General features: G+C 51.5%; 1 protein-coding gene across 1 annotated transcript; it reads right to left on the bottom strand.

The window, feature by feature from the left end:
* Nucleotides 1-3,961: 3,961 nt before the first annotated feature.
* Nucleotides 3,962-12,397, bottom strand: ITPRIPL2 (ITPRIP like 2). The gene has a single exon (XM_008512447.2). It carries the CDS (start codon nucleotides 10,390-10,392, stop codon nucleotides 8,794-8,796), a length of 1,599 nt encoding a protein of 532 aa, XP_008510669.2. The 5' UTR covers nucleotides 10,393-12,397; the 3' UTR covers nucleotides 3,962-8,793.
* Between the last annotated feature and the right edge of the window lie 7,349 nt (nucleotides 12,398-19,746).

Below are 19,746 nucleotides of genomic sequence, written 5' to 3'. Positions count from 1 at the left end.
GGGGTGGTTGATCCTCTCCTTGGATGGCCTCCCTTCTGGAAACACCTACAATGAATATTCATGACTGCTGAGTCACCCACAGTCCTGTGGGAAAGGAAGCGTGGAGATGGGGAGGGGCTGGGCAGAGTGCCCGAGGGTGACGCTCTCTTAAGATATGGATTCACCTTCCTGTTGTTCCAAAGATGCTGGGGCACAATCCTAAGAGACCACAGCTAACATGTGGATGGCACTTCTCAATTTCACATGCATTACCTTGGATTCTCCCAACAAGCCTATAAAAGGAGGTATTATTACCCCCATTTTGCAAATGAGGAAACTGATGTTCAAATGAGTTAACAAACTTGCCCAAAAGATTACAGCCAGTGAATGGCGGAGCCGGGACTTGAATGTAAACATTTACGGAGCATTTACTATATGCTAGAACTCAGGGAAGTATAAATTTTGTAATTAAGGAAGTATAAATTCCCTAATTACTTCTCACTTCTTTGACACAATCTTCTACTATTTGTTTCTAGCATTTCTGCGGCAGAATCTTATGGACCCGCGAATATCCATTTTTCCTTCCTATTTGGCTCAGGGCTGCTCCGTACGCCATGTACCAGGCTCTCTTTCCCAGCTTCCCTGCAGCTGGGAGTGGTCATGTGACACCGTTCCGACCAATGAGAGATCAGAGGATGTCTACCGCATTCCTTAAACCATTCTCTCTTCTCCATGCCTGGAGTAGCCATTGTGGGATCTTGGCATGACAAGCATGAGGATAAAAGTGAAAATGCCAGAATGAGAGCAAAAAAATGCCTGGGTCCCTGATTCCTCCCTGAACTGCTGGCTGCCTCCCTCCAGGTTTGTGGCTGATGAAGAAAAATAAGCCCCTATTTGTTTAAGCCACTCCAGGTTAGGTTTTCGTAAGTTGTGGCTAAGTGTGTTCCTAAGTGATACGGTTTCCTCCATGCCCTTCATCACTGTTGTGGTTCTTTTCCTTTACAAGTGAACACACCGCCCACCAGCTTGCTACCAGCCGGCACCTGACGGAAGCCGAACCTTAGCCACCTTGGGCACCCCGAATCAGTATCTTCTTTGTATTACCTTGGAGACCCATGGCACTTCGTCACCTGAATCAGCACTTTCGTTTTCCCAGCTTCCGTTTGTTTTTATGAGATAAGGGCAAATGCAGGAACACAGTCACACAGCTGTGTCAACATACCCCACACAGATGGCGACACTGCCACAACTCAACCATTGAATGGGAGGCCAGATCCCACGGTGCCTCAGCCGACGAGGAAACCTGGATTCACTGTGGGGAGGGTGGTTCGGGGTGTCAGCCAAGCCCTTGATTCAGAGTCTGGCTGTTCGAAAGTCAAATGGACAGAAGTCGAGGGCTGCCTGTGTTTACGCCAGTGGTGTCCTTGTATGCCAGACTTCAAGCTTCCAAATCAGTTAGCTGATGCTGAGCAAGAAACTACCCCTAACTAGTGGCCTGAAACAGTAAGTGTCTATTGTTGCTCAGAGACTACGGACCAGTGGCGGGGTTCTGCTGATCTGGACCCGACTTGGCTGGTCCTGGCTGGGCTCGCTCAAGCATTTCAATTAGTCTGTTGTTGGGTTGGTTGAGGGGGAGAAGGGGTCATTGGGGCTGGTCTGGGATGGCCTTGTTTATATATCTCACACGTGGCTAGCTATCAGCTCTGGTGACAGGGCCACGTGAGCTCTCGTCCTCAGCAGGCTAGTTGTTCACATGGTGGCAGCAGGCTTCCAAGAGAACAATCAGAAGCAGACAAGACCCCTTGAGGCTTAGGCCAGGAATTAGCACGAAGTCCCTTCTGCCACGTTCTATTGACTAAAGAAAGTCACAAAGCCATTCCAGTTTCCAGGGGTAGGTGAAAAGGCTCCCTTCTTGATAGGAGAGACTGCAAAGTGACTTTGCAATGGGCATAGGTATAGGAAGGTTTGGAGAACAGGGGCGATTTTTGTAATCAGTCTACCATAGTCCCCAGAGGAAGAGCTTTCATAGAGGGCAACGCCATGGGCATCGAGGAAAGAGATGAACAAAGTCTGGGTAGCAGAGAGATGTTCGGTGGACCAAAGGGACACACTGTGCAGTGAAGGAAGAATGAGCAGCCAAAGGAGCAGAGGAAGAGGCTGGAGACTCAGACTCCACGACAATTCCAATCTAATCGTTACTTCTACTCTGATGCTCACCGGGCGCTCAAAGTGGGTCCAGCACTTTTGCAGACACAATCTCACTTAATCCTCAATGGCCCCTGTGAGGGAGGTTCTATTAGTAATCCCATTTTACAGATGAGGGAATTGAGGTTCAGAGAGACACACAGATGAAGAGTGCGGGATGCAAGACTGGAAGACGGGTCTCTTGGCATTAAAGCACTGGCCATAAGTGACCATGACATTGTTCTGTCTCCAGAGCAACTTGCGTCTCTGTCCCCACCTCAGGCCCCCTGCCCAGGCCAGGACCACTGCAGCACCTGATGACTTCCGGCCAACTTTTTCTGTAAAGGGCTAGAGAGTAAATAATTTCAGTTTTGGGTGGCAATTACTCAACTCTGCCAAGATATGGTGAAAGCAGCCCGAGACAGTATGTAAATGAACGGGCGTGGCTGTGCTGCCATAAAACTTGATTTACAAAAATAAGTAAATTGCCAACCTCTGTCTAACCCGTTCCCCACCTTGCAGGCAGAGTGAACCAGACTCACGCGCGACCCTGCCATGTCTCGCCTAAAGTGGTTCGCCAGTGTCTTGCAGATCAGTCCAGACTTTCAGCATGGTTTACAACCTTGCGATCCAAGGGTGGCCCCTGGAGCAGCAACCTCACCATCCCCTGGGAGCCGGTTAGAAAAAGCAGCATCTCAGGGGCCAGCCGGACCTGCTGAATCAGAACTTGCATTCTAACAAGCCGCCCAGGTGATCTGCACACTCCAGTTTCAAGAGCTCTGGCTTCAAGACTCCTGGTGTCCTGGTGCCTTCCTACCCGTCCCCGCTCATCCTTTGCCCCTGAAGCCTCTTCCCCTCACCCCAACCTTTCCAGCTAAATTGAAATGCTCCTCTCACCTCTGTGCCTGATGCATTCTTCTCCCGCCCAACTCCCTTCACCTAGTGAATTCCTACCTATATTTGGATGTCCACTTAGAAGTCACTCCTTCCAAGCAGCCCTCCTTGAAACCCCTGGACTGAATGAGGCGCCCCTCTTCTGTGCTTCCGTAACCCTTCCCCCACTTAGCACCCACCACACTATATGGAAACGGCTTCTCTAACTCCCTCTCATAGCAGTTTGTGAGCTCATGAGAGACAGAGACCACATCTGTCTTGGTCATCACTGCATGTGTCCTCAATGCCCAGGGACAGTAGCCACTCTATAACTACTTGTTGAAAACTAAAGGAAGCACACGCCCCACCTTCCCGCACGCAGGCATCCTGCACAACTACTGTGGAATCAGCCTGTGGCCCCAGCTTTACCTAAACTTCCACCCAGCCCCACCGCTTCTTCACAGAGTCCTGCAGAGTCTCGGAGCTTCATCTCCCGCTAAGCCTGATGGTTTCTTATATTAGCAAATGTTTACCATTTGCAGAGGGCCCGAGGGCCTAAGAGATTTCTGGGCACAATTTTTGAGCTGTAAATTAGCCACAGGCCAGGACTTGAATTGTGTTGAGGGGGGTGTGGGCGCCGGGAGTGGGGTGGAGGGGGGGAGCAGAGAGGAGGGGCAGGGGCAGAAGGTTCCAGGCAAGAAAAAAGAAGATTCGAAGGCAGGACCCCAAGCTGCAAGCCTAGAGAACTATGACCTGGCATCCTTTCCCATCCTTGCAAAGGGCCATTTCTGTACAAACAAGATCCCAGCTTTGCTGCCCGGGCAAACACCCCCATACACCCAGCCGCTGAAAGCAGGTGAGGCTGCTGTAAGGAATCAGAAGCTAGTGTGAGAGCCCTCCCCGAATCTGACGTTCAGTCCAGAGGTTTCTATAAGTTCCTTTATTGACAAAGCAAAGTATAAAAAGAACAAGGCCCCCCAATGACCCATATGATTAAAAGTGCAAATTTACTCCAACCTGAAATAGAAAACAAATCTCAGGCCTCGACTGTTTGGGCCACGGAAATTTGGCGATTAAAACGCTTTTTAATCACACAACTGTAGCAGCTGAATTATATCTGATCAACTCTTTGGTCTCTGTTATTGGAACAAAATATGCTATGGCTGCAGCCGACAGACTGCGTCCTAACACGCCATTTGGGGTCAGAATACACATGAAAAATAACAATAAAATAAGAGGAATGTTTTAAAGTCAAGTGACTGAATCAAGGCACTTTTTTTTTTTAAAGCAAAAGGTGCTAAAAATATTCCTGCATATCTGATATTTCAAAAACCAGACCAGCTATCATTTAGCTGCACGTTTTGGTCTGTTCTCTCTGTATAGAAGATGGCATATATCTTTCTCCCTCCCCAATTTATACTTGCTTTATCCCCACCAAATCATGTGCTATGTAGGTATAAAAACATAAACAGTAGTGTCTAAGTAACACATGTGATTTTTTAAAAAAATTAACAAATGCCAAGATGATAACACTGAACTTCTTTTTCCCTCTGGAGGGGACACTGGAAATGTTAAGGAGGCTCATTTCCCCCCACCCCTGGGAGGGAGGTAACAGCCTTCCTCCACGTGGATAAGCATAAGTCTTCATCCTCAAGGTTGAAAGCCACATTTTACAGAAAAAGGGACTTACTCCATGAGGTTCGAAGAGATGCTTTGGGAGTATTTTCGGTTAATGCCTTCAGAATGCGGGGATGTCAATTTCAGTGGGAGCCACCGAGTCAGAAAGCGATAGAGACCTCTGATCAGAACAGTCTTCTCGGCAGTGGGAAGGGTGACAAGCCTAAGGAGCTTGGCCGGAAGACCCAGCATTGTTTTTCTGGTGTTTACGGCCACCAACCATCATTGCCAAGCCACAGGCTAGGATACCATCAAAAACCTAATAATTAATTTAAAAATAAGAATAAAATGCAAATAAAAAAGAAACAAGTTATTCTGCAATCCTTCCTGATTACTCATCTGAAAGCTCCGACAGAACCAAGGGGTTTGGCCTTGACTCACTCAGGAAATGCCAAGAACCGGCCCCCAGCAGAGGATCTGACTCGAAAAGAGGCTCCAGGATCCCGGGTCCTTCTGGGAATTGCGAGTTAAGTGTTATCTGTGGCCGTGTTAATTTTTTTTGGTTTGTTTCTATAATAAAGCTTAGCTCTGAGAGATAGACTTGAAATATCACACCCCCAACGAAGTATAACATCATACCCATAATGATAAACAGAACCTTATCCATACTTGGGGGGTTAACTGTGTAAGGCAGGGGTCGCAAACTGGTGGCCCCCAGGCTCAACCAAATGTTTTCTTTGGCCCACATGGTGTTTTGGACAGTTTTAAGTTATTCTGTTTAAAAATAAGGAAGTTTCACTTTTTAAAAAAAAAATCATGATTTCCAGCCCCTCTCTACCCATTTTTCCCTGCATGGAGCTGAGCCGTGACGGCCGCCCCTTATAAAGGGCGTAGTCTCCACTACCCCCCCACCCCGCTTCCCTTATTTATCTTCCTAACTTGCTTCTGCAGGCTGCTGAGTTTGCGACCCCTGGTTTAGAATAGCACATACCTAAAAGTGTGTTTCCTCACCCAAACCTCTCTCACACCCTCACATGATTTCCAACCCGTCTCCCCTTCTCCCCATCTCTTCCTTTCACTTCCATCTTAAGTCCTTCTTCCTGAATTCTTCCGCTTTCTCTTGGTTCGCTTGAATTCTCCCTTCTCTCAGCTTCAGTTTCATTTTGCAAAGAAATAACCCCTTCTCCCAGCCCCTCCAGCATTCCAGGATGGCTCCTAGGACTGGTCAGACCCCGAAGGGTGTCTCGTGGCAAAATGGCTGAGTCCTGTCCGCCAACACATATCCTTTGGACACTGGCTGGACAATTAATCTTTTTTTTTTTTTAACATGATCAATTTTGAACCTTCTTGTATGAGAATATTTGCATATATGAATCTCCAGTACCAAGTACACACCAAAAATGTGTACGTTTCAGATCAAGGACATGACGGAGCCCTAATAAAACACAGAAGTGAGTGTAATTAAGTGCCTCGGGCAACCATCACACCTGGCTAATAAGCCCTATTATTGCATTTGTACACAGTACATGTCTGGGATTATTAAACATTGATCAAAATTGATCGAAAGCTCTGATTTGGTTACCATGGACAGAGAACAATTGCTCAGCATGGCATTTAAATAAAACATGAATATTTTAAAAACTCACAAACACAATGCCCCGTTACTTTAAAAAATAATAATAAAATTTAAAAATCTTGAGGATGGATGAGGCTTTGGGTAATTAACCTGAAAGAAATACAAAACAAAAAAAACTACAAGAACAGTATGTTACCAGATTTAAACTTGAAAATGCTAGTAAGATACAAAAGAGAAGGAACCTATCAACTCGGCTAGAAATATCTGGAACACTTAGCTTTTAACTCCCCTGATCCAGGAGAATTAAGGACTACAGGAGAAATTGTGGCTGAGCATGAAAACATTATAAATATGTATATATATATATATAAAGACTACTTAGTTGTGGCATTTATTTTAAAAGGTAATTTTTAAAAACACTGTGCAGTTTCTGTCTTTGCAGGAAGCTGCTAGACTAATCCTTTGCTAAAAGCAGTACCTATGACCTCACTGACCTGCAAAGCTTAGAGCGACCTTTGTGGTATCCAGGGGAACTGGCCCCAAAACAACCTCAAAGAGACAGTATGACATTTGCAACTGTTTCTTACAGTCCAAGGTTGCGAGGGGTAGAAAAAGTCTTTGCAGCCCCAATGAGAAGGATTCTCTAGAAATCGTTTATTTACAGTGATTTCCTGCAGTGGCCAAGTTGGTCCCCTAAAAAGGGTTGGAAGAGTTCCCTCTAAAGAGCTCAGAAATGAAACAATGGCCCTATTCAGGTGGCTACTTCCGTCTTCCAAGTTTTACCTTTAAGAGCCTAAGGAAGTGCATGTCTTTATTAAGAAAGACAAAAATCCCAGGGGCTGGCCTGGTGGCGGAGTGGTTAAGTTCGGATGCCCCACTTCTGCAGCCCAGGGTTTGGGAGTTCAGATCCCAGGAGCAGATCTACATACCGCTCATCAAGCCCTGCTGTGGTGACATCCCACATACAAAATAGAGGAGGATTGGCACAGATACTAGCTCAGGGCCCATCTTCCTCACCAAAAAAAAAAAAAAAAAAAAAAAAAAAATTTCTGAAGGATAACACTGGGATGGCTGCATTTTCTATTAGGCCAGCAGATGGTGGACCTTTATAAACCTAAACTGAGTTTTAAGTCAACTGATGCAAAGGAGGGCTGTTAGAAATTTGGGAGGACAAGGAGTGGATTTCAGGATGGGCTCCTTCCAGGTGCTAAATACACCCAACCTGGTCATATTTATGCCCAAAGAGAAAAAAGAGCAGACCGCTGCCAAGGGCCATCTCCCTCGATCGGGGAGTAACTGATCTTCAGGCACAGAGCCCAAGCCGCTGAACTCTAAGTGAAATGCTTTGCAAGTCCTGTGCCAAATCAACCGCTCCTCAAAGCTGGCCTGAGGACCACTTGCAGGCCGCTTGGGCAATGGGAGAAAAACTAACCATCACTGAGCATTGACTGAGAGAGCCAACGACATGCTAGGCACAGCAGCAGTAGCTCCTTTCCATTATCTCCTTCAACTCAGAAAGAAATCTCCATGCGAAGGAGTTTGCTAAAAAGCCTTAAAACAAAAAGGGTTTCTGTCTCCAGCCACAGCCAGCCCTGGCGAGACCCCTTGATTGGCAAAGACTGAAACACATCTTTCTCCAGACCCGACATGTTTTAGGCCCTCACCAGTGTTGTCTTAGGTATCTACTGCTGCTCTGCGCTGCGCCTGGCTCACAGGAGGTGCTCAATGAACGGGCGTTGACTGGTACACGGCCCGGCGTGCGCCTGCGGGGATGTTAAGCCAGCCTATTTTTCACTGCACATTTCCTAATAGGAAATGTACCCAGACTCCCTTTCAGATGCAACATTTGGCACTAGCAATTATCACAATACAAAAGAATTGGTCAAAACAAGGTGCTATCTGCTCTGGAAGTTTCTCTAACTGACTCTTGACTGCCTCTCCACACATGTGATTTAATTCTTCGGGGACCTGTCAAACCCCCGTGATTGCACCATTTAAAAATTCCAACGACTCCAGTGAATTAATGTTAATTTGAATAATGGAAACTGTGTTTCTCAGATCATTCGCCCCCAGAATAGAACTTCAATTCCAGTTGTAGATTAAGATTCAGATTTTTGTAAAGACCGTCAGGAACCCAGGACCTTGCAAGAAGTTACCTGAAAACACATTCCCTTCTTCAGATTTGGGGCCAGCGAGATCTGTGTCTTAAAAACCGACATGGGGCACTTTCTCTGCAGCTAGTTCTTGCTTCCTTTACTGGACTTCCCTAAAAGCAGAATCCAGAATCATTCTACACAAACCAACATTTGGACCAACTCCTAGCTGCTGCCCTTGGCTGTTTTTCTGTAGCCTGCCCAGGACCCCCCTGGTGGGCGTGAAGAAGACGCCATAACTATATTGAATTGTGGAGCCAGGGTGCCATTTAAGCACCAAATACCATCTTCTTAATTTTCCAACACCTGCAGTTTATCTTCCTTGCTTTCAACTGGCTTCATTGCCATCCCCACCCCCACCTGGTGGGAGAAGCTTTAGGACATTAGGCCAGGTGGGGGCGCTGTCACGGTTTACGGTTCGTCTTCAGGGAACCCCTGGGTACGCTGACTCCCTGGTGGGGGGCACCTGGCAAGGTAGCGGGGACCCCCATAGGCCCGGAGAAGCTGGGGCAGCCTTCGCCACGTGGACAGCAAGCGTGCCGCTGCGAGCTCCCGGGCGTGCCTGTCGAAAACAGCCAGGAGGTCAACTGGGGCTGCTTCACGCAGGACCTTGGGCAGTGGGCCCACCTCCACGGCCGCCCCGCCAGGGCCCAGGACGCAGTGGAAGAGTGTATGGCGTCGCAGCAGGCAGTCCCTAAGGAACTGCACCAACTCTTCCAGGCGCTCAACCAGGTGCGCCTCGTCCCAGCCTTGCGCGGCAGCCCCCTTGCACAGCAGCACCGCCAGCAGCGCTGTCTTGAGCACGTAAGAGGAGAGGATGCGTCCCCACTGGGTGGCAGCCATGGGGTCCAGGCCACGGGCGCCTAGGTCGCGCAGAGCTTTAAGTAACTGCAGGCACTTGAGGTAGCAGGCACCTGGAGGGGCCCGTTCCTGCAGCCAGCTCAGCAGCTTCTGCTCCTGGCGCGCTGTGTTCACGCCCCACAGTGCCTCGGCACGCAGGCCTCCTGGGAGCTCCGAAAGGGGCCCGAAGGGCGAGGGTGGTGGTGGTGGTGCCACGAGGAAGACACTGTCGCCCAAATGGACGGCGGGGATGAGACGCACGGCCATGGAAAGGCGGCAGCAGCCGTAATCGGTGCGGCAGGGTAGGATATGCAGGGTGGGAGGCTGTTCCAGGCCACCCGGGGTCAGGCTGACGCGACAACGCTCCTCCAGGCTGTAGCGCACGGTGGCCAGGGAGCGCTGCAGGTGCGACTGGAACCAGCGCAGCACCAGCGCGGCCGAGAGGTGGCGCCGCCCACGCACGTCCACGCAAAAGCCGTCGGCGAAGGGTTTGCAGTCCCGGAGCCAGTGGGCCCCCGAGGCCCCCGGCGGCGCCTTGAGTGCGCACACGAAGCAGCCGTGGAAGCCTGGGGACAGCCCGGGCTCGGCGCCCAGGCCCCGCGGCTCCAGCGCCACCAGCGGCGGGAGGCGCAGCGGCACCAGCACGTCGAAGCCGTCGGGCCGGCGGATTTTATGCTGCTCGTAGGCGCTGCCCACCTGGATGAAGTCTCCGCGGAAGGCCAGGGCCAGCGCTCCTCCGGGGATGGGACCTGGGGACCCTCGGGCGCGACCAGCCCGCACCAGCTCGCCCACGATCCGGCTCACGTGCGCCTTGCTGTGGCCCAGCACGTGCGGCGACAGGCGCACTTCATGCTCGTAGTAACTCTCCAGCAAGATGGCGAGGCTCGGCTCTCGGAAGTGTCTCGGAGAGAAGGCGGTGTGCCTCCCCAGGCGCGGAGACCCGGGCAGGAAGCGCTGCCGGACAGCGTGGCGACAGCGCAGGAGGATGTAGCCGAGGAGGAGCAGGATCGCCACCTTGAGCAGCGGGAAGCCGCCGTCGGCGCCGTCGAGGGGCTCGGCCCGGGCGCCCCCGCTTCCCCGCAGGACATGGTAGAGGCACACGAGGGCGGTGCACAGGCCGGTCACCAGGGGCCAGAAGACGCGCAGATTGAGGGTATAGTGCACCGACATGCCGGGCGCCTGGGGCCGCGGCGGCCGAGCAGCCCAGGGCGCGAGCCCCGGCGGCGCCCCCGGACCGGCATGCGCGCAGCGCCCGGGCAGCCCCGCTGGCCCGCTCGCCTGCGCCTCCGCGGCGGCTCCCCCCTCGCAGGGCCGGGGGAAGCCGCCCTCCAGCTCGGCCTCCTCTCCCGGCTCAAGGGTTCCTTGCAGCGGCGGCGCGCTCTGCCCTCCCGGGCCCGGGGCCGCGCCCTAGCCCGCCGCGCGCTGTGTCCTGCCCGGCGGCCCTCCCCGCCCGGCGCCCCGGCGCGCGGCCCGCGCCCAGCTGCTGGCCCGATCCGGCTCGCCTCCTACCCTGGCCCGCTCTCCTGGCCCGCGGGGTCGCCCGCCGCTCCCCTGCGCGCCGGTTCCCGTTACTCGGGCGCCGGGAGTTTCCTCTTCCGAGGGGAGGCGAGGCCGCGCCAGCTGGCGGGGAGGAAATGCCGAAGGCTGGAGCGGCGCGCGGGCCGGCCCCCTCCCGGGCCTCCGCCTTAAAGCGACGCGGGGCGGCGGGAGGGACTTCAGGACGCGCTTGAAACTGGCCTCCGCGGGCCACCCCCATCCTCCCTCCCCGAAGGCAGAACCGGGAAGGCCCTGATTGTGGGGCGGTGGCCTGGGCCGGGAAGGTTCTGGAGTTGTGCGCCCATAAAGTGACGCTGGGAAGGTGAAAGAAGGGGAAGACAGCTCGCCCCGAGCCTGCTCCCCCGCCCCCCCAGCAAGTCGTGGTGGCTGGTGGTGGTGGCGTGGCAGGCCTTGGGACGAAGCAGGCCCCTGCCGGGGTGCCGCAGTCCTTGACTCAAACCACTGCTTCCTGGGCGCCTACTGTGTGCCGAGCAGGAAGCTCGGTGCTGGGGAATAGCAGCCGAGAAAACAGACAAGGTTTCTGCCCTTCGGAAAGCTTGCAGCCTTTTTTAAAAAGAGGAAACCAAACAGAAAGGATCCCATAGCAGAGAATGCTCAGGAAGACACACAGGTGGTCTGAGGAAGTGAGCAGGTGGGGCTGCCGTGGGAGCTGGAGGCTGCCTTTGGGGGACCGTGGTCTGAGATCTGAATGAGGAGGACCCAGCCTTGGGAAGAAGAATAGTGATACAGGACTCACAGTGTGCCAGGACTGTGCTCCCCACGTTACACAGATTCGCTCACTCCTCATGTCAGTCCTCTGAAATGGATGCTGTTATTTTCCCCATTTTTCCGATGTGGAAACTGGGCCCAGACAAGTTCAGCCACTTGCCCGAGGTGACACAGCTTTAACAGAGCTGCGACTTGACCGCAGGCATCCAGCTCCAGAGAAGCCAGAGGGCAGGACTGAGGGATGGGGACCAGGAAGTCCCTTCCTCAACTGCTGGGAATTCGCCTGTGTCCTTTGTGGGGACCTACACTGGGACCTCAGTCAGGGGAAGCTTGCTTTATTTCATAAGAGGGAGCACTCCCTGAAATAATCTGGGCGTATTTAATTATCTGGATTGATTTAAGTAATTATTTATTTACTCCCAGTGCACCTTCCCTGCCCCCACAGCCGGTTAAGGAGAGCAAGGGTGAAGGCATTAAATGTGTCGAACCCAGCTGGCATCTGGGAATCAGGACTCAGAGGATGCTCCTGGGTTAAGCACTGAGATTACACCCAGGAAGTCCCGGGTTGGGCCTCTCAGAGCTCAGCAGACCTGCTCTCAGATCCAGTCTCTGTCGCCATCAGCTCGGAGACCAGAAACACAGCACAGAAAGAAGGTGTCTCATGTTAGCGGAGCCGGCAAGGGGATCCTACAGCAGGATCCAGGAGCAACCCAGGCGCTAAGCGTCCTTAGAAGAAGAGGGAGAGAGAGATCTCCATGCGCATGCACCGAGGGAAGTCTTTATGAGGACACAGCCTGAAGGTGACCATCTGCAGGCCGGGAAGAGAGCCCTCCCCGGAAGCTGGACCCTGCCAGACCTTGATCTTGGACTTCTGGCCTCCAGACTGGGAGAAATAAATGTCAGTTGTTTAAGCCTACGAGCCTACAGTATTTGTAATACGCGGCCCAAGCGGACTAATACATTGGATACCCAGCGCTGAACCGGGAGGTGGGGTGAGTCCTGCCCAAACCACGAGAGGGTGTCCCCCAAGGAAAGTTGGGGTGCTGTGCTGGAAGGAGGGGTGGGGTGTTTTGGCATTCATAAACAACAGGCGGCCCCCAGGTTTGGATAAATCTCTTGGTCTCACTTTGCTTCAAACTTCCTGCCTAGACAGTGGGGGTGCCGCTCCCAGGGTGACTTGTTCTTTTTTACTGGTAGATATGGTGCATGCCATTCAACCGTGCAAAGAAGGGCAGTGCTCTAGGTCAGAGGTCGGCAAACATTTTTGTCCAGGGCCAGAGAGTAAATATTTGAGGCTTGCGGGGCCTCACCGTCTCTGCTATGGCTCCTCGGTCTGCTGCTGTCGCCCAGACTCGTTTCTGGGGCTGCCGTCACAAAGTGCCACAAACTGGGTGGCTAATAAAAGGAGTTTATTCTCTCGCAGTTCTCGAAGGCAGCAGGGCTGTGCTCCCTCCGAAGGCTCCAGGGGAGAGTACTCGGTCGTCTCTTCCAGCTTCCCGTGGCTCTGGGTCTTCCCTGGCTTGTGGCTGCATCGCTCTGACCTCGGCCTGCGTCTTCACGTGACCTTCTGCTCTGTGTGCGTCTTCTCCTCTTCTGTCTGCTATAAGGACACCTGTCATTGGATTTAGGGCCCACCTGGGTAATCCAGAATGGTCTCATCTGGAGATCCTTAATTTAATTATGTGTGCAAACATTTTTCCAAATAAGGTCACATTTACAGGTTCCAAGGGGTAGGGCACAGACATATCTTTTGGAGGTGTGTTGGGAAAACCTCAGTTTTCTTTCCTATGTGTCTCTTTCACTCCTCACACAGAAACTTCACTTCTGACGCTTCTGGTCACCAAATGTGGAGGTTTGTGCCCACAACAAGCAATTCTCTGTGCACCAGCTGGGAGTCCTACGTTTTAACTTAATTCTGACGCTATCCACCCGCAAGACCACCCCTCACCCCACTTCAGTTGCCAGTCACAAGTAGTAGGGCCCCAGCTTACCCACAACTTTTGTCCAGTTTGGCAACGAATCGGAGGTTCCCATGACCCCATCCTTGGGTTCGATAATTTGCTAGAGCGCCTCCCAGAACTCAGGGAAACACATTTACCGGTTAATCAAAAGAGATGGTAAAGATGTTTCTGTCCCCACAGAGTTGGGGCGCGTCACCCTCCTGGTACATGGATGCGTTCACCAACCTGGAAGCTCCCCAAACCCCATACATTGGGGACCTTCTGGAGGCTTCCTCATGTATCATGATCAATTGTTAACTCCATTTCCAGCCACTCTCCCCTCTTTGGAGAATGGGGGCATGGGGCTGAAAATTCCAAGCCTCTAATCACGGCTTGGTCTTTCTGGCGACCAGCCCCATGCAGGAGCCACCCACCAGCGTCACCTCCCTAGAACAGAAGATACTCCTGGTGCTCTTATCACCTAGGACATTATAAGAGTTTTAGGAGCCCTATGCTGGGAACGGGGGGCAGAGACCTATCCTTGTATTTTTTCTATTATCTCCCGGGGACCATGTGAGTACCCCACTATGCCGAGTAGATGATGTGTCACTGTTGCTGTCTTTCCTGCCTCTAATGTGTTTCCATAGCACATTTCCTCCAAAGACTTTAAAGGACAAGCTGGGGACTTTGCACTCAAACAATCTACTGTATGTGTCAGAGCAAATACAAATTCATGTATGCATTAATTTATTACCCACCTTTGTGGGTTCCTACTGTGCCAGGCAGCGGGCAACGTGAAGGAGAACAGTCAGGTGCTCTGAGCTTACGAATGAAAACGCCACAGGGGATGGGCGGGTTCAGAAAACTGCCACTGATAATTATTTCATTAAAAATCTCCTTTAATGTTCAATATTTGACAAAGGCCACTCCTGGCTTTTTTTTGTTGTTTTTTTTATGGCTCATATACGCGCAGCCCTCTAGATATTTCTGTTATCCCAGAGGCGTGTCCCGTAGTGGAAGAATGACAACTTTGATGAGAGGGGAAGAGAAGCAGGAGGAGACGCCTTTCCCACAGGAGGCCCCAAGGCGGGCTCTCAGGGAGGGGACCTGTGACCAGGCTTTGAGGGATGGGAAAGGACGTACATTTGATAGCTGGCACGGCCCTTCCCCTCGGTGTCTTCTTAAATGCTCGGGACAAGCCCAGTGAGGTAGGTGCTATAGTTAATGCCATTTCACATATGGGAAAAGTGAGGCTGAGAGAGGGTCAGCAACTTACTCAAAGTCACACAGCTGGCAGGGCTGACTCCAGTGCTGGGCTCTTAACCTCTGTGCTTCCTTCCCTTTCACACGGTAAATGGTTTTATGGCACAGAAAGAGCACATTCTGGGAAGGCAGGTGAATTTCTGTTTGTATCTGTCTCCCTGCCAGGTGACGAGGTTCTGGGAAGCCAGGACTTTGCCATAGTCACCTTTGTAACCCCAACACCCAGTATCATGCTGGGAACGTCACAGAGGTTTGTTGAATGAATGCACGCATGCATGCATGAATAGGATTTTGACCAGCAGAAATTCAGGGAGGCCAGTCCAGGTAAAGGAAACAAAATGTGCCAGTGCACAGAGGTCAGGAGCATGTGACAGTGTGGGGGGCAGAGGATGTCGGTCCTGTCGTTGCAGAAGCCTGGAGTCTGTGAATGGACACTGGTGTTCCCTGGCCGACCCATGCAGCCTTCTCTGCAACTGGGGCTGGAAAGCTAAAGACACTCCCCCACTCCCTGGCATAGGGACAGGTGCTGCCCAAGACACCTGCTTTGCCAGGGCTGTGGGTGGCAGAGGTAGAGCACTTCTGAAACCCACAACTGGGCCCTGATTCCTTGGGCAGCTCCCTCGTTGGGGCTGAGGCAGCAGCTCCCTGGACAGCCCAGTTCTGCTGTGTGGCCGAGTGGTCTTTTCTGGAAATTGCGCTCAGAGTCCTTTCCTGCTGCTTCCCAGTGCTTCTCAGGCTCTGTGATAAATGATCTGTTGCCGTTTCTTTAAAATCTTCCTCTCAGTTGTACTATGTGTGACTGTCGCCCAGCTTACGACCTGGGCAACTCAGAACATTCACGCTGGTCCAGCCTCCGTTCAGAGACAGAAGCTCAATCACACTTTTGAGGATGTCATAGCAATGTCAAGGTTTTTTTCTTTTTTGGTTTTGTTTTTGTGAGGAAGATTGACCCTGAGCTAACATCTGTGCCAGTCTTCCTCTGTTTTGTTTGTTTTTTGAGGAGGATTAGCCCTGAGCTAACATCTGTTGCCAATCCTCCTCATTTTGCTGAGGAAGACTGGCCCTGAGCTAACATCCATGCCCATCTTCCTCTACTTTATATGTGAGATGCCTGTCACAGCATGGCTTGCTGAGCGGTGTGTAGGTCTGCACCCAGGATCCGACCCTGGGCCACTGAAGTGGAATGTGTGAACTGAACCGCTGCTCCACTGGGGCGGCCCCAGCAATGTCAAGTTGATGCAGATATTTCTAAACACTTTACTCTCAAGGGACTGGACCAGGGCAGCCCGTAACAAGGGGGCCTGACACACAGCTTTGCCAACGGTGCCACCCAATACTAGATGGTGACCAAGTGACCCAAAGCTATCTTCTTTCTCTCTTGGGGAGTCTCGATGGGACACAGAAGCCATGAGGAAGCAGAATTCAGAATGAAACAGAAGCCATGGACTAGGCAAAGGCTTTGAGGAAACGGAAACCTTGGCAGGTTGGGGGAGGGGAGGGGAGGAGGAAGCGGGGAGAGCCAGCAGCTGATCCAGGAGTGGTGGTGGCAGAGGTGATGCTGAACACTAAAGCTGCCGTGTGCTGGATGACATTCCAGATCCCACCCTGTCTGAGCAGCTGCTGCCTCGGGTCCCTGTGGATCCTTCTCATAATCCTCACTGGGGTCTGAGGTCACTTCCTTGCAACTCGGACTCAGGGGAGGGGGGCAGTGGGGGTGGCAATTAGCCTGGTTCCCTAGAGAACAGAACCTGAGGGTGCAGCTTGCATATGAATGTGTTATTGGAGGTGCAAGCCCAAGGGAACAAGAGTGAGGCAGAGGGGCCGACCCAGTGGCATAGCGGTTAAGTTTGCATGTTCAGTGTCCGCGGCCCTGGGTTCGCCGGTTCGGATCCCAGGGGTGGACCTATGCACGGTTCATCAAGCCGTGCTGTGGCAGGCGTCCCACATATAAAATAGACGGAGATGCGGATGTTAGCTCAGGGCTAATCTTCCTCAAGAAACGAAAAAAAAGTGAGGCAGAGGGGAAGTGAAGCAGGGAAGGAAGGAGGGCACATACAAGGTGGCACGTTCCTGAGCTGGCCACAGCTTTGCGGCAAACATAGCTGGCTCCTGTCACCAGAGTCTCCAGTGACACCGCACAGAGCCGCTTCATCTCTAAACAGCCAGGGAGAAACAGGGCAACCAAGTCAATGGATGGCGCCTCCCCACCTCCTTCCCCACTGTCAGAGTATGCCCACAGGGCACTCACCGCCCGCACTTCCCCGGCCGGCGCGGCTGGTTTGTGCACATGCGGGCAGTCTCTCCTTCTCCCTCTGTGCTGGCTCCAGGCTGAGGAAGTCCTCGGTCAGTGGCAGTGGCTGGCGCCTTCCAACTGTGAAAACAGAGTGAGCCATCGCTAGGGCCGCTCTGGGCAAGAAACAGGGCAGGAGAGCAGGCCACTGTGCAGATGGGGCTCAGTGGATCTGGGGTGGCCCAGGAACTGGGTCTGGTGCAGAAGGCTCTCCAGCAGGGGTTTGAGCTAAGCTGATTCTGGAGGATGAATTGATCATTGCCAGATGAAGGCAGTGAAAAAGGGCAAACCATGCAGAAGTCCCTTCATGTACGGAATCCTGGAGACCTGAAAGAGCACAAGTCAGATTTTAGTAGGTCCGAAGTTTGGGGCTAAGGGGAGAAATGTTGAGAGATGAGACTGGAGGGCTGGTCACAACCCTGTATATCTTGCTGTTTGTTTAGAATGCTCTTGGTTACTAGTAGCAGAAGATTCCAATTCAGCTGATGTAAACAACAAGGACATGTCACAGCCTCACAAACTGGAAGTCTAGAGGTGGAGCGGCTCCAGGCTCGCTTAATTCAATGGCTCAACCCTGCCATCAGGTTCCTACCATCTATAGACTAGCTCTCCTCCTGGTTTCAAAATGGCTGCCATCGTTCCAGGCATCGCATCCAGATACAGCAACATCTACCAGAAGATGGAACTAGCACTATGCCTGGTACTTTATAGAAGAGGCTGTCTCCTTTGGATCTCTATTTTAGAGCAAGGAAATATTTCACAGAACTCTCCCAGCAGAACTTTCTGCACGTTTCATGGCCTAGAATTGCGTCATGTCCAGGCCCAAACCAATCACTGGCAAGAGGAATGGAGTTGCCCTGTTTGGCTTATAATAATCAGGATTTACCTCTGGCTAGGGGTACATCACCTTTGTTAAGAGTTGAGACCTGAATAATTTTGGGGTTCCTGTAATAAGGAAGAAGGGGACTAGGTGATGGGTGGATGTATTAATTAAGATGTAAGTTCTGCTCTTACAGAAACCTGAAATTACAGCAGCTGAAACAAAATAACAATTTGCCGCTCATGAAACAGTCACGGTGTCAGGAACCCGGGCTCCTTCCATCTTGTTGCTCCGCCATCACTTTCTGCTGCCCTGATGCTATGCTGCAAGATGGTGCACCATTGCCCCTGCATTCCAGCCTGCGGGATGGAATAAAAAGACAAAGGAAGGGCACGCTCTTTCCTTTTAAGGGCATGACATGGAATCACACATTCCATTTGTATATCTTACAGTGGCCCGAACTTAGTCACATGGTGTGATACTGTGATTTATAATAAGAAATATATTTTTGGTCTTTGACCCGTTTCTGGCACAGAGCTCCTAAAACCCTTGGAATTTCCTAAGAGATGAGAGTGCAAAAGGCATCTTTTGTTATGGGAATGAGGTGATGCTTGGACTACAATTAAGGGTTGGGGCTGGGTGCCAGGCAAACCAACCATGTGATTAGAGGTCTGGAACTTTCAGTGCCACCCCCTCACCTCCGGGGAGGGGAGAGGGGCTGGAGAGTGAATCCAATGGCCCAATGGCCAATGAGTTAACCAAGCATGCCTACGTAATGAAGTGAATCCCAAGTGAGGGGCGAGACAGGGGACAGCCTGGTGGGACTGAGCCCCTAACCAGTGGGATCTGATGCCATCTGCAGGTAGATGGTGTTAGAATTGAGCTGAATTGTAGGACACCCAGCTGGCCTTGGAGAACGGCTTGGCAGTGTGGGAAAGCCCCTACACATGCTGGAATTGGTCCCAGAATTATAAATGGCCACATGTCACAGCAAAGGAGGCTGGGAAATGGACTCATTATCCTAGAGAGCATGTATCCTGCTAAAAATAAGTGTTTTATTACTATGGAAAAGAAAGACAATAAATGTTAGGGGCCAATCCTCAGCCTTTGCCATAGCAGGCGACCAACGTATCTGCTCCACGGGCTGCTGTTGGATGAGTTTTGTCCTAACTGTGATTGATTATTGGTGTGATGAGTAATTCAATGTTTGTATTTCGACATATATTGTAAATGTTTTTGCAAGCAGGGACCATATCTGTCTTGTCTACGCTCAATTGCTAATTGTTGAATGACTGAATGAATGAAAGAAAGAAGGAATCTTATTTCAGAAGTCCCACAAAGGAGTCCTAGATCGATAAGGAGATTTTCACGAGCAAATATTGTTCCCTGCTCTCTGTTTTCAAAGCCACTGTTCATATAAGAGTCATGAATAATGAAACCAACATCGGTGAAAGGGCAGCTTTGGCCCAGCAGAGATGAAGGGCCAAGACAGAGCTAAGGAGTCCGTAATGCAATTTGGTCCCAATAAAATGGTGCGATATGAAGTTCAAGGCCACCAGATTTACACTCTAAACCCAATGCAATTAGAGAGCAAGAGCCCAATTTCCTGCCTGATCCAGTGCTTCTAATTTGAGTCATTTTATGGCCGCAGACTTCCCACCGACACTGTCTGGTGATGTCATGGCGAGAATTTTGACAGTCATTAAATTTCTGGCTGGAGGGCCAGTGGGGCCAAAGAGACTCAGAACTGAGTGGAACATCAAAGTCCGTGAGTGCAGAAAGCCACTGTCTACAAAGTCGACGAGTCAGATGCGGGGCCCCTCTTCCATCTTCTGCTGTCAGGGAGGAGATAAGGGTCAGCAGGTCCTGCATGTTTATCACCAGGACGAATGTTCTAGTTAAGCACCATACATGATGTAACTTATGCAGCCCTCACCGCACAGAGC

This window comes from Equus przewalskii, chromosome 12, assembly GCF_037783145.1.
Source record: "Equus przewalskii isolate Varuska chromosome 12, EquPr2, whole genome shotgun sequence".
Classification (NCBI taxonomy): Eukaryota; Metazoa; Chordata; class Mammalia; order Perissodactyla; family Equidae; genus Equus; species Equus przewalskii.
The sequence above is the reverse complement of the archived record's forward strand: the minus strand, read 5'-3'. Positions and strand labels throughout refer to the sequence as shown.

What these genes read in the sequence shown, in the direction of transcription:
- ITPRIPL2 (XM_008512447.2), bottom strand. Translation starts at nt 10,392, where the DNA reads ATGTCGGTGCACTATACCCTCAATCTGCGCGTCTTCTGGCCCCTGGTG.